This window comes from Neovison vison, chromosome 8 (genome assembly GCF_020171115.1).
Source record: "Neovison vison isolate M4711 chromosome 8, ASM_NN_V1, whole genome shotgun sequence".
Classification (NCBI taxonomy): Eukaryota; Metazoa; Chordata; class Mammalia; order Carnivora; family Mustelidae; genus Neogale; species Neogale vison.
Window position 1 is genome coordinate 34983522 of NC_058098.1, and position 15092 is coordinate 34998613.

At 39.6% G+C, this 15092-nt stretch overlaps 1 protein-coding gene across 4 annotated transcripts in view; it reads left to right on the plus strand.

The window, feature by feature from the left end:
• Positions 1 to 13100, plus strand: part of PLCB4 (phospholipase C beta 4) — a 253875-nt gene extending 240775 nt beyond the window's left edge. For 2 of the 4 annotated variants that reach the window (XM_044263437.1, XM_044263438.1), the window contains 5 exons: positions 467 to 568; positions 5860 to 5917; positions 6342 to 6428; positions 9428 to 9464; positions 11580 to 13100. In XM_044263437.1, coding sequence (XP_044119372.1) covers positions 467 to 568; positions 5860 to 5917; positions 6342 to 6428; positions 9428 to 9464; positions 11580 to 11668 — 373 coding nt within the window. In that variant the 3' untranslated portion in view covers positions 11669 to 13100. The remainder of the gene's footprint in view (positions 1 to 466; positions 569 to 5859; positions 5918 to 6341; positions 6429 to 9427; positions 9465 to 11579) is intronic. The other 2 variants (XM_044263439.1, XM_044263440.1) reach the window with 1 other exon arrangement.
• The last annotated feature ends 1992 nt before the right edge of the window (positions 13101 to 15092 follow it).

Here is a 15092-nt window from a genome sequence, read left to right on the forward strand (position 1 = left end):
GATACAAAATAACTTGATGAGCTTAATACTGGGAAAAAAAAAAAAAAAAAAAAGCAAACATAGTCCTGTTGTTACTTGTAGAATTGTTTTATTATAGTAAAATATCTATAACATAAAATTTGCCATTTTAACCATTTTTTAAAGATTTTTTTAATGTGAGACAGAGAAAAGGAACAGAGGGAAAGAGAGAACCAGACTCCTCCCTGAGCAGGGAGCCCCACGAGGAGCTCGATCCCAGGACCCTGGGATCATGACCTGAACCGGCCGAACTGACTGAGCCACCCAGGTGCCCCATTTTACCCATTTTTAAAAGTGTGTGGCAGTCAGTACACTCCCACTGTTGTGTAGCCGTCGCTACCGTTGATCTCCCAGACTTTTTCATCTTCCCCAGTTGAAATTTTGCACCCACTAAACACTAACTGTCCATTTCCCCCCCAACCCCTATTTCTTTACTTTGAATACTTAGGGAAAGCAAGGAAATGCGAGCACACCAGGCTAAGATTTCTATGGAAAACAGCAAAGCCATCAGCCAAGATAAATCTATCAAGAACAAAGCCGAACGGGAAAGGTAAGCCTGAGCACGCTCCCTGCAGGGATGGAACTTTGGCTGGAAGACATAAACACAATGTTTGTATGTGTACACACACACTACTCATGATCCTTGTGAGTGTTGGCTATGAATTCTGCTGTTAGAACTGCTATGCAGATGTATTCTGGTTGCTATAGAACACTGCTCTTCCGATTGTTCACTACCACCAGTAAAATATGTACGCTCGTCTACACAACAAATTGCATAAAATACGCAAAAAGCTCACCTGCTCAGGTATGGGTGCATTCTGGACAGGATGGTTCTGACTAGCAGCCTGTAGGAGGGCAGTCCCTGTGCTGTTCAGTGCTGTCCCTGAACTCAGGGAACACCTCAAAAGTCCCCACTCGAGTTTTCTGGTTCCACCTTGTCTTGGGTTGGGTTTTCTAGAAACAGAGACCTAGACAGGAACTCGGATGCAAATCATTTACTGAGGAAGAGATCTTCAGAGAAGAGGAGTAGGGGAAACAGGGAAGGTCCAAGGCAGTGATAGAGCAAGGGTATATCGGTCTCCACTGCAGTCCCTCTTTAGCCTGATCTAAGCCTGATCTGGAGGATAAGCTGCACCACTGATCTGATCTCTTTGAACCAAGGGCATCTGGCTTTTGTACTTCTGTGTTGATCAGCCATTTGCCACCTTGGATTGGGGGAGGGTGTGTGTGACTTCCAGAGAAGGTTCCAGGTGCACACTCTTTAGGCACACAGGATTTGAGAGGGTATCAGGAGTCCTGTCACCCAAAAGAGGGCATTGAGATCCCTTGATTCTCAGTGATCCCAAAATAACGAAGTCACATGAAGATTAGCTCTTGGGACTGAGACATGACCATGTTGAGGGCTTCAAGACAGTCTGCTCTCCCTGAGCTAGAGGCTGAGCTGCTGGAGAACTTTGTGGCTGCAAAGGAAAGTCCCTGTGTTTCAGTCTCCCTGTCTATGTGGTCTCTTATGGAGGCTCACTGGGTACCAGATGTTGCCTCTTTGTTTTTTAGGGGTTTTTTATTCTTTTCGGGTTTTTTGTGTTTAAGATTTTATTTACATGACAGAGAGGGAACACAAGTAGGGGGAGTGAGAGAGAGAGAAGTCAACTTCCCACTAAGTAGGGAGCCTGATGGTGGGGCTCGATCCCAGCACCCTGGCATCATGACCTGAACTGAAGTCAAACACCTAACGCCTGAGCTACCCAGGCGCCCCTGCCTTTTTGTTTTGAATGTGGCAACAATGGCTGTCCAACTACCTCAATTTCATTGATTTCTTTAAAAACACAACTCAATTATAAATAATATTAACCATGAAATAAGATAAAATATGAAGCATCACGCCATCGAGTGCATTTTCATGCAGAAGTGTTATTTGAATTAAGTACAATTGGGAATGGGTCATCAATTGAGTATGGAATTCCACAGTAATTTGACTTGGAAATGAATTGACTTAAAATGTTGGCCGAGGGGCACCTGGATGGCTGAGTCAGTCAAGCGTCCACCTTCTGCTCAGGTCATGATCCCAGGGTCCTGGGATTGAGCCCCAACTTCAGGCTCCCTGCTTAGTGGGAAGCCTGTTTCTCCTTCTCCCGCTTCCCCTGCTTGTGTTCCCTCCCTTGCTGTCTCACTCTCTGTCAAATAAATAAATAAAATAAAATGTTGGCCGAGAAATTTCTCAGTCAACATGAAGTCAACATCTAGGGAAATGATTACTCAGTTTAATCAATACTTTGCTCCATCCAGTTGTGGTTCTTTTTTTATTCTCAGACAAGGAACTTTGTTTAAGGGCCTTGTATAGTAGAAATGACATCTGCTTTAGCTCAGAAATGTAAAATATTCCAGCCATGGGAAAACCCTATCAATATGAACTATTTTAGTTTCCCGGAAAATACAGAATTCATTTGGATAAATGTGCTAATCATTAAAGAGCTCTTTATCACTTTTTTCAAGTGTGTTACAAAGTTGACTTCAGCCCATTTGAGGTCAAATTATCTTAAATTCTAAGTTACTGATAATTAACGACATTTTTAACTTTTTTTGTTTTGATATTGTCTCCCGTGCTAGGTGGTACTAAAACACCTACAAATAGCTGGTTTTAAAAATATTCCGTGTGTGCAAACACATGCATTATGTATATGTGCCCACTTTACCAAAGTACTGAGAAATAAAATCTAAGAAGTTACAATCAGATAGCTTAGAAGGACGTATAGAAGCTGACTTCTATTCCTGAGTCAACGAGGACATTTTAACAAACAGTGCAACACTGAAAATGGAACAACAATGCAAGTACTGTCTATCAGTGTATAGAAGGGAGCTAAAGCACATAGCAAAAGAATCAACAAAATGAAGAGGCAACCTATGGAATGGGAAAAAATATTTGTAAACCATGTATCAGGGATTAATATCCAAATATACTTAAGGAACTCATACAACTCAACAACAAGACAATCTGATTTTAAAATGGGCAGAGAACCTGAATAGACATTTTTATGAAGAAAACATACAAATCGTCAAGAGGTACATGAAAAGTGTTCAAGGTGACTAATCATCAGGGAGATGCAAATCAAACCCACAATGAAATAAAACCTCATCCCTGTTAGAATGGCTATTTATTAAAAAGATAAGAAAGAAGTGTTGGTGAGGATGTGGAGAAAAGAGGAGCTTTCTGCTTTGTTGGGGTCATGTAAATGTGTGCATCCACTATAAAAACAATATGGAAGTTCCTTCAAAAATTAAAAATAGAAATACCATATAATCTTACAACCCCACTTCTGGGTAGCTATCTGAAGGAAACGAAGTCACTATACCAAAGCAATATTTGCGCACCTGTGTTCATTGCAGCATTATTCAAGTAGTTAAGACCTGGAAATACCTCAGTGCCCATCAGTGGATGAATAGATAAAGTCAGTGTCATTGTATGTCCTCATACACGCGCGCGCGCACACACACACACACACACACACACACACAGAAATATTATCCAGCCATTTAAAAAGAAGGAAATTTTAGTATGTGTGACAACATTGAAGGACCTTGAGGCCATAATGTTCAGTGAAAACCAGAGAAAGACAAATAATGTATGCTTTCACTTAGAGTAAAACAATGCTTTCCAAGAGTTAAGGGAATGGAGAAATGGGAAAATGTCAAAGGGGATAGACTTCCAGTTATAAGATGAGTAAGTTCCAGATATATAATATTGAGTGTGGTGATTATAGTTAACAGTATTATATTCTTGAAAATTTCTAAGAGAGTAGGTCTTAAATCTTAGATGTTTCCACCTTAAAAAAAAGAAGGTAGCTAAAGTGATGTTTAGATTGAGAATTAATTATAGACTCGCTGTATATACATTTTTTTAAGAGAGAAGGAGAGAGTGCAAGCGGGAGGCAGAGGAAGAGAAAGAATGTTAAGCAGCCGCCAGGCCCAACAGGGAGCCCAGCACGGGGTTGATCTCACAACCCTGAGATCCTGACCTTCGCTGAAATCAAGGGCCGGATGCTTCCCTGAGCCACACAGGTGCCCCTAGGTGTATATACTTTTTAAAATAAATGCAAACTAGTGAGGTAAACACTCAAGAGAGTCTAAAATTAGAAATACAGGATGAACCCAAAGATCTCCAATGGGGAGAAATAAAAAAGCAAAAAGTACGAAGTAGAAAGCAAAAAGCAATGCAGAATATCACCAAAAACAAAAGCTTATTATTTGAAAAAAGATAAAACCAGTGACCCTCCAGCAAGACTGCTCAAGAAGCGAAAAAGCACAAGTTAGTAATATAGAAATAAATATAGAGGGCACCTGGGTGGCTCAGTGGGTTAAGCCTCTGCCTTCGGCTCAGGTCATGATCTCAGGGTCCTGGGATCGAGTCCCACATCGGGCTCTCTGCTCAACGCGGAGCTAGCTTCCCCCTCTCTCTCTGCCTGCCTCTCTGCCTACTTGTGATCTCTCTCCCATTCTCTGTCAAATAAATAAGTAAAATATTTTAAATAAATAAATACATATACAAATAAAAAGGAGAAATCACTGCAGATCTAATCAGTATTTTTGAAAAGGAAGACTACTTAAAGAATACTGGCAGTGAGTTTGAACACTTAAAGGTAATAGAAAATTGCCTAGAAAAATACCAATAACCAAAACTGACTGAAAAGGAAGGAGAAAACCTGAAGAGACTCATAGCTTTAGGCAAATTCAATCAGTTAGAGGTCTATTCAGTCAGGAAAATCATGCCAGCCTCGCTGGTAGTTATGCCATTTCACAGAACTAATTGACACAAAAGTGAATGTCTGACAATACCAAGAAAGGGCAAAGACCTGAAGGAAGTGTAGCATTCAGACCCTGGTTATGAATGTCAATAAAAATAAGCGCTTTGGAGTAAAGATGAAGCTGTTCATTCCCTACCAACCTGCAAATCTAGGCATATACCTTAAAGAAGTCTGTGCTCATATGCACAGAAAGGTATGCCCTACATTTATTAAATCAACAGACCGTCAGCACGCCAAGCACTGCAGGGCCCTATGCACCAGATCATTGGAGCATTGTTGGGAAATAACCTATTTGTCATTAATGACAAACTGGAAATATTGTATTCTCTTCATAAATGGAAAAAATCCATACAACGATGAAAGTAATGAAATAGTTTGCAACACGGTTATATCTCTAGAACCTCAGCTAAGTTTTAAGTTATGGGGAGAAACCCAGAGTAGGTTACCATTTATGTGAATTTGGGAAGCAGAACAGTGGAGACCAGCAGCATCACTTGGGAGCTTGTTAGAAATGCAGAATCTCAGGCCCCACTCCAAACCCACTGAATCAGATCCTCTGGCAGTGAGCCCAGCAATCTGTGTTTTTGACAGTATCTCCATTTGATTTGTAGACACCCAAAAGTTTGAGAAGTGTTTGTATATATTACAAAGGGGATATACATCCATGTGGAATAAAAATGTTAAAACATGGATAGGAAGGTCCACACCAAACTCCAAATAGTGGTTATGTCTAGAGAAAAAGGAAGGAGGGAAATGGAATCCGGAAAAATACAAAAGGGACTTTAATCGTATCTGTAACACTTTGTTTCCTTTAAAAAGATGAACCAAGGAGGGCAGAATATTAATACTGATTAGCCTGAGTGATGGGTACAAAGATGTTTGTATTTCTCTCTCTACATTATGTCTTCAAAAATTCTGCAAAAATTAGGAAAAGTGATAATCCCATCCAGAGAATTAAAAGGAATATAACACTTTCTTATGTAATGTTATGTTAATTCTACTCAACGTCATGCCAACTGTTATTTGTACCTATTACTTTCAGGCGAGTCAGGGAGTTAAATAGCAGCAACACCAAAAAGTTTCTGGAAGAAAGAAAGAGAGTAAGTATTTTGTAATTTTCTTGGCACTCTAAACAATAACTCGTGCTTAGGTATGAAACCTCTTCTGGGTAATTTGTTTAATTTGATTTTTCTGTACATTAAACATTCCAGCTTCTCTTGCCTGCTCCCAGAGAGCTAACTAATCTATCACTTAAATCTTGATGGTATTAATCTGGCACCATTTTATATGGAAAAGAAAGCCAAGCTTTAATTGTGCATAAGTATTCTATCATGTTCTGAGAAGATTTTAGCAGAGAAGATCTTCCCACTAATAATTATGGGTTTAAACTCTTCAGTTTTCAGACTATTTTTCTTGATTTTTTATAAACATCTCCCTCAGTTAAATTGTAAACTTACAGTCATACCTCATCTGTAAGTTTTCAGATTACAACCCAAAGTTTATCCGAATTTTTCTTTTTTACAGCTTGCAATGAAACAGTCCAAAGAAATGGATCAGTTGAAAAAAGTCCAGCTTGAACACCTCGAGTTCCTAGAGAAACAGAATGAGCAGGTATCTTACCTAAAAGGCATGAAAAGACAGAGCCAGCCCGCTTTGGGGGGCAGATGCCATGAGTAGTGGCGTGGAGAGGTGGCTAGTAAAAATGTGACCCCTTTTTCTGTATATTCCCCATTTCATCAAACAAGACAAAGAATTCTTTTTGGAACCGGGAGAGGAATACAGCCATGGTGGGGGGCATAGCGGGGAACCCAAAGTCATCCTTTGAATAGATGGTGGATGGTTCTAAGAATGACGCCTCTGAGAAGAGAAGAGGAAGGTTACAAATTGTTTTTTTCATTTTCATTTAGAGTTTTAGAATTTGCAACGTAAGAGTGAGCAAATTCAGACATTTGCTATGCTTAAGAGCAGATGAGAGAAACTACCTCTTTTCAATGTCAATCTGAAAGCAAAGTCCTAAAACAATCTCAGGGCTTTCAAGTGGGACCCACAGAAAGGAGCTGCCAACACTCTACAAACCACTGAATGCAAGTGGATAATATACTCTTGGTGTTTTTGCTTAGACAAAACACTAAGAAGTCAACACCAATAGTTATCCAAAATCTACCTCTTGAGTTAGCCATCAGCTGTTGTTAGAGAACAACAGCAAGATCTCTGTATGTTTACCTAAACGGCGGTGCAGGTGGGCTCCTTCCGAACCAATGGGCGACGCAATCCATCGGCCATTTATTTCAGCTGATGGCCATAGCTCTAGCTTATAAGGCAAAATGACCCTACAGAGCAGTTTCAATTTCAGTCTGTCTCAAATTTCTGCCGTAAGATATAGCTTGTTTAGAAGTTTTTTTATCCAGATAATCTACTTCCGTCTAGAAACTGTGAAGAGGGTTTGATGAAATCGGTTCTCAGACTACATTGTTCTTTCCTATTTCATCTATAAAGCACTTCTGTTGAAGGTATATTTCTCAGAGTAAATGGCTTCTGTTGAAAAACACTTCAGTTGGAATTACACTAAAATGTATCTTTGAGAAAGTAAAACAAAACCATAAAATCTTCTTTTTTGTATTACAGTTGGGTAACAAATCCTACTTCCGGTTTCAGATTTGTTACTTTTCAGTAGACCCAAGTTCTATTCATCAGCATACTTCTGAGTTATGTTTCACATTTCCTTTTCAGCTAAATGCTTCTATTCATGAACAGTCCACAGATCCTCAAGGGGGACAATAAACGTTTATTGTCCTGTGGGTCTAATTCATGTGACCATCTCATAGATACATCACGTTCTGGTACAAGATACCTAGCTTGTGTTTTTGCTCTTAAAGCACTTCCCAGAAAGTGTTCCCATTCGGCAGAATGGGAATGCGAATAAAGGTAAAGTCACCGTCTCCAAAACATTAGGATCTACTTCAGTGATTCAGGGCTGGGTGGGATAAGGATGCCTCTCAGAAGAAGGCACAATGAAGGTAAGGCACCGGTATGTTTCAGTTAACTAAATTAAGAAACTACTTAGAAATTACTGTGTTGCTTAGCAACAAGTTTGGCTAAGGAATGTAAATGTGCTAAAAATTACTCATTACTACAATAGTGGTGAATATCAGAGCTGGAAAATACACTTACCTACTGTTTTTCATTTCAGAGCCCAAGTACATAATAAAAAAATCACTTTGAGCTTTTATCCTAACCCAGGGAGAATTCAAACCACACCAGAGTTCTTGAATTAAAATATATGGGATTAGTGATAACTGGACTGATTGAGCGTATCGGGAGGATAGTGGCTTTTTTTCCCCCAAAAATTCATGTAATGCCTATTGATATGTCATAAACAATGTCTACCACCCACAGCTGAGACTTCGAGTCACAGAAGCTTAAGAAAGCACAGATCGCAAGGAAGCTTGAGATTTGATGAAGAGTTAAGGACATTCAATAAAAAGAAATTCACAATATCCTATCCATGCTTCTGGCAGAGGTAGAATTTGAACTTGAATTTCTGTGCTAAGCCCTGCTTTACCAAAACATGGGCTGTTCAATAACAAATTCAGTCCCAGGCCTTTCTAGTATGGTTTTGTTTGGTTTGGAATTTAAAGGTCAGAGAGCTGTTAGTTGTCCTGTCCATGTGTTACAAACTCAGGTATAGGTGCAAAAGACAAGGTCCCTCCATCTCTTCCCTCATGCTAGGCAAGGTCTGGAATCAGGTAGGAGAGCTCCCTTCATAACTAATTAAACATTTCATTAGCAGAAAATTTTCCTATTTCCAGACAATCCTAAATTTTTCCTTGTTAAACCCAAAGACTAGCCTCTGTTTCTAAGCCAAAAATAATTTGAACATTCACCCATAATATTGCTTTAAGGCTTCTTACTTGCTTCCTTGTGACCTTACTCCCAGAAGCTCACTCCATCCCCCCAAGGAGCTACTTAATTAGCTAGACCAGCGTTGGGGGACTAGCAGAAGCAACTCAAGTTTTAATATAATTTATGATTTAATATAATTGGCCCCAATTCTGGATCCTAACCTCATGTGCTCTTTTTTAAGCCACCTAATGGCCTTGCCTACTTGGTCATCCAATGCTTCAAACTCCAAAGGTCGGGGAGCAGTTTTCTACTAAATTTTCCCATAGACTTTCCAGCGACGAGTATATCATCCATCCTGCCATGTACCATTTCAGACATTAACCCTCCATTACTACCATACCCAACTTTTAAAAGTTGATTTTTGTCATCAATCCTATCATTTAATAAAGAGAAGTGAAGGTTCTTGCTAACGGGACAGTTTCCCACTCACTCCTGCTGGAGAGCACAGTCTGGGGTCCCAGGCATTGGTTGTTTGCTTTGGTTTTTTTGTTTGTTTGTTTGTTTGTTGTTTTTTAATTTTCTGTTGAGACCAACCTGGGAGGGGAGTTTGTCACTGATGGGCGTATACATGTTTTATTCTTAGCTCTTTGCTTTTCTGTATATGGTTTTGCATTCATTTTTCAAGTATTCATTTATTCAGTATTCATTTATTTTCTTTGTTTTATATGTATGACTCAATTTTGACATTACTATTTTTGTACAAACAGCTATTGAAATCCTGCCATGCAGTGTCCCAAACACAAGGTAGGACCAAAACTCTGATAAGCAAGACATTGCTTTCCTTCTCAGCTCTGTTAGTATGCTCGGTGCAGTCTCTATTTATGATTCACCTCTGGTCATAACTTATTAGTATCTCAAGGGTTTGGATTTAAAAGCTTGATTATTTCATGCTTGGATTTCTGAGGTAATATTCAAATGGAAATGCCCAAAATCTTGAGAAATATCTAAATTTCTGAAGGAGTCTTGGCCAATGGTTCCTACAGCAGACCTAGAAAACTCAAGTCATGCTAATGAAGATATTCCCAGGCATCAAGAGCAGTGATATATGACTGTCATTTGGACCGACCACAGCTAAGACTGGGTCACAAAGTCAGCACTTTCACAGGCATTAATAGGACTGCAATTAATTGTTAAAGCACCCTACTAAAAGTTCATTGGTGCTTTTTAATGACAGAGTTATACTCTGTGTGTGGAAACATTCATTATACGGCGTCATTATACAGTGACTCTTGTCATGTTTTCTGCTAGATCTGGTCTGCCAAGGACCCTAATCACCTCTTATAAGTAGGGTGACCATATAATTTATTATCTGAACCAGGATAGTTTTGCAAGTGAAAGGGGATGATGTTCACACTTGCCACGACTATGGGCATAACTTGGAACTGCCCCCAAGAAATGGGGATGAATGGTCACCCTGCTCATTTGAGACCCTCACTCTAAGACTAGCCCTATAATGGCATATGTTCAATATTGTCTTTAAATGCTAAGCAGGGAGAAGAATAGGGCATCTTTTATTACTACTTATGGAACATAAAAGTATTTAATTTCCAATGCTGATACGTTTTCACTGTCATCTCTTATGAATACTGTTTGTGTCATAGTTTCATGTTTGTATATTTTTCTCCATTTCTCATTTCTCTCAGTATTAGTATACTTCAGGCAGTGAAAACTCTCTAGGTAAAGGGAACCACCCGTCCCATATTTGAGCAGAAAGATTAAATTCTTTGGTATTACTATATCTATCTTTGCCAAAAGGAAATTTAAAGCCACAATCTTGAAATAAGAGAATTCCTGTATATCCATGGGTCAAACTAGTTTTGGGGACATTTAGATACTCATAGGATGACCTACAGATTTGACCTCCTTTCTCCCCCTCCCCCACTGACCTTCCATTGAGTCGGAGTACCTAAGCAGAGATGAGGAGTAACATCAGACCACTTCAGAGTCCTCCTCTGAGTAATAGCTATATATGTCCATGTTTCCATTCCTAAATGGCCTTTATTTCAAAGTGGTAGGTCACAAAAAGACGAAAGGGACACTTTATTTTTCCTTCAAAAGATGCATGCATTGGGTTAGACCCAAACATCCAGAAACCAGTTGGAAAGTAAATGTTGAAATAAGAGAGTTCATTTGTCACCAGAATCTTCCCCACCGTGCGCCACTGCCCTGACCCTCTGACTCCTTTCTACCTCCAAAACCACCTGGTTGTCTAGTGACAGTCTTAAGCCATGGTGAACTCAGTCTCATGAAGCCTATAAAAAATTACCCCAAAGAAGTGAGAGCTGGTAGGGAGAATTTCTGGACAATAGGCTTCTAGGAACCCTACATATTCATGTAATGTTTTATTTGCAAGGTACTTGAGCCAAACCAACGTGATACGATCCCACCTAAATTTCTCCATCAGTCAGATTCTTAGGGAATTAATTAAATTTCAGGCTATTGGAGGAAAACTGTGTGCATAAGCAACACTCCTAAAATTTCAGATAACACACAGTCAAGGCAACATATCCATCTCTAGAAAGCAAACAGTTTGACATGACCTGGTCTTAAGTATTGACTGGCTTAGCCTCTTTTTAGATGATTTTCCTGGCATGCTGTAGAACTAGTCCTTCACAGCTTTTAATGTGCATAAAAAATGTCTTCGGGATCTTATGAAAAATGCACATTCTGATCCCATAGGTCTGGGGTAAAATCCAAGATTGTGCATTTCTCACAAGGTCCCAGGCAGTGCTGATGCTGATGATCCCTGGACCTCACTTTGAGTAGCAGGGATAGAGTGATAGCATCAGATTTGCAGGAGAAGAGAGTCTGAGGTGGCTGCATGTTCAGTATCCTAAGGCCTCATTTCTGATGTTACAGGCGAAGGAGATGCAGCAGATGGTGAAGTTGGAAGCCGAGATGGACCGCAGGCCAGCAACAGTAGTGTGAAACTCCAAAATTCAAACTGAAGCAACACCACACAGCATCAAAAGATCACCCCCAACCTTCCCAACACAGATTTCATGCAAGACGGCTGTTGTCTTTTAGGCGCAGACGAGAGGTGACCTGAAACCATAGAGACTGACATACTTCTATGTAACGTTTTGAATATTGGGTTTCTTTGGCCAACCAAAAGTAGCTCCGAATCCACCAAAATTACTATCCCAGTAAGGCAGAGTTTTACCCTTGCTATTACAACTTAAACATGTTTGCTATAAAATACCATCACAAGTGAATGAGCTTGGTGTTAACAACTCTGCTCTGTGATGCATTTAGGACATGTTTGAGCTGCAGCAAAAATAGTGCATTAGTAATTCAATAGCAAGTGCATGCACTAGGGGGATAAAAAAACAAAACTCTGTCTACAAATTCATCAGCAGAAGCAGCAATCTGCTAGACAAATAATTTTGCAGAATTTTTCTACATCTAAGTTACCTCATCAGTAAGTGCCATGTCTCTGCCATGCCATAAGAAGCTAATTTCCTGTAAAAGTTGTGGAAATTATTAGAGAAAAAAGAAATAGAACAGTGTACCTGTGCCAAAACTCATCAGGGCTCAAAGGAGAACTCTGTTAGGTACACATAAGTCCGTTTACAGCTGATATTTGCTTTATAGGAATTGCTTCTGCCGATTCCAGACATTATAACACACTATTCCACCATAAAGATTGTGAAGTGGTTATTGGCAAACGTTTGTAAATGTGACCATGTATAAAGTATTTATACTCCTAATTCATACTGTTATAGAGCAAAATCATCTAAGTATTGCCACATGACAAGATTAGTCAACAGGAATACTAGAACTATGTTTGCATGATACACAGGCACCCATTAGGACTAATCCGTACACATCCAGTTAACCTAATGCCAAATAAACACTGGCTAAATAAATGTATGGCACAGAATATAATTTGACTATCAAGACTTTTAGCATAATGAAAAAGTCTATATATATGTGTATATGAATTATGTGGGCATTCTTGATACTTCAAGTTCTAGTTTCAAAAAAAATACATAACTAATTTAATTTTACACAAAAATATTTATGCAGATTTTCAGAATTTCATATCAGGAAATAACCTTTTTACGTCTGTTCAATATTAAAACAATTTGCTACAGTGTTTATCTGCATGGTCTTTAAGCCCGCCGTAGTTGCGTTGCAGACAGTGCATGAAAAAGTATTCCGCGGGAAACTGAGCCATGCTGCCAAAGCCAGGAGGAGCGCATGGAAACTGTAGTCTAGAACTAATCAGAGGATTGATTTTAGGACACAAAGCACCAACTGAATTGTATATGCTTGTACAAATGGATTCTGTGTTCCTCTGAACAAAGCAAAGAAAATTATGTTACTGTCAAGACTGAAATTAAACTTTCAACTTCTCTAATAAAAAATTAAAACACATTTAGTGCCTGTCAGCATGTATGTTTTCCAGTAGATTTTTGCCTTCTTCACAAATGACCTCTTCATTATTTTCAGAGGAGGATTCTTCATGCCCCAACATATCTTCTCCCCAACTGATGCAAAAGAGCCTCATTCTTGTTGACTCCTTAATGTATTTGTTTTCTTTTTTTTTTTTTCTCATTATTTATCATTTGAACTGATTTCTGTTAAATTGCTCTGGTTCTCTGTATGCATTATGTAGGACGATGAGGTTAGACCACATCTTTCAGCACCACCATCCCATGGGAAACAATGGTTGTTAAAATAGCACCACACTGGGGCCCCAGTGTGACTCAGTCAGTTAAGTGTCTTACTCTTGGAGTAAAGTCAGGTCAAGATCTCGATCAGGAGATCGAGCCACACACCTTGGTCTCCATGCTCAGTGTTGAGTCTACTTGAGATTCTCTCTTTTCCTCTGCCCTTTCCCTGATTCTCACTCACCCACTCTCTCTCTAAAATATTTTTTAAAAAATTTTTCTTAAACAGTACCACATTGGGATGACCCATTCTCAAGAATTCCAAATGGCTCCTCATCAAATCAAAGGACTTCTACAAGAGCTCTGTGGCACTTCAGAATTCAGCAAATGCCTCCCCTTTCCTTTGTTTCCAAGAGGCACTCCCAATTTTCCCATTTTTTTTTATCTTCTCTGCCTTTTCATCCTTTCACACCACCATAAACATTTCTATTTTGTAGTACTACACTGAGTCTTTTTTTTTTCTTTAATCCAGACTACTTCCAGTATTTGAGATTTCCTATCACACCCCCCCCAAAAAAGATTCCACTGTAGTGGGGTTAAAATGTGCACACAGCTCAGATGTTCAACAAAACAATGTTTTACTTTCAATTATAAGTTCGGATTGCACTCAAATTCTGCATTCTTGCTAATGAAGGAAACAAAATCTTGCCAATTCAGTGTTTTCCAGCTTAAAAGTCATTATTTCAGAGGCATTTAAAAGACTTCAAAGACCCCCATTAGAGTCGCAGCCCCATTCAGGTCGCCCTACATCTTTCCCCAGATGGTAATGGGGAAGGGCATCTGGTCTCTTCACTGTTGGACAGTCCTAACTGCCCTGTGCTGCAGCCCTGCAAAATGGGTCCTTCCATCCCAATGGCTCAAGGTCTCTGCTCAGTCAAGTATTCACCCTAGACTCAGTTTATTTTAGCATTCTTCTGGGAGATGCAGGAACTTCTGGATCTTTTTGGCCATGGGGGAAATAGAAGTGTTAACTCCAGTCCATTCATTTAAATATATCACCTTTGCCATTTGTCAGCTACTAGTGCCATGTTCCAACATCATGAGGCTTTCTCCAGGAGGCTTGCAGTTTGTTAGAGCAATGGCTGAAGAAGCAAAAAGCAAGACTGCTCTATATCTGGTCCCAAGCCTATTGGATCTCTACTATATCTTGCTTCTCCCACCCAGCAGGACTTCCGGTTCAACCTGGGAGTCAGGACACCTGAGTCTCAATTCTTTCTCTTTCTCCTCAGCCCAAAAAGTTTAGGAAACTGCTTACTCCTGAATGACTGGAATGCCCATACAAGACTGTATTCCTCCTTCCTAAGCAGATTATTCTTCTCTTTTGGGAAGATAAAAAGCTTCTGGGGGGGTGGGGGGGTGGGGAGCGGTGAGGGGGGAAGGTTGCCAAAATAAGGAAACCCACTGGGAAGTATTATAGTTCATCAGATCTAATACAGCATAGATTATAACATCACTATCATTTTATATACCAAAAGGAATGAAAACATGGTGCCCATTAAATGAGGACACGCCACCCCATGATTGAAAGACACCTCAATTTCAGAGATGTTAAAATGTGAAAATATGTGTATCTTGGAATCCATTAAATAGTATTTCAAATATATTGTACAAGCTAACCAAATCCCAAGATTTGAGGGTTGATGGGAGGTGGGGGAGGAAGATAAGTACTGAAGATAGGATGCAAGAGGAACATCAT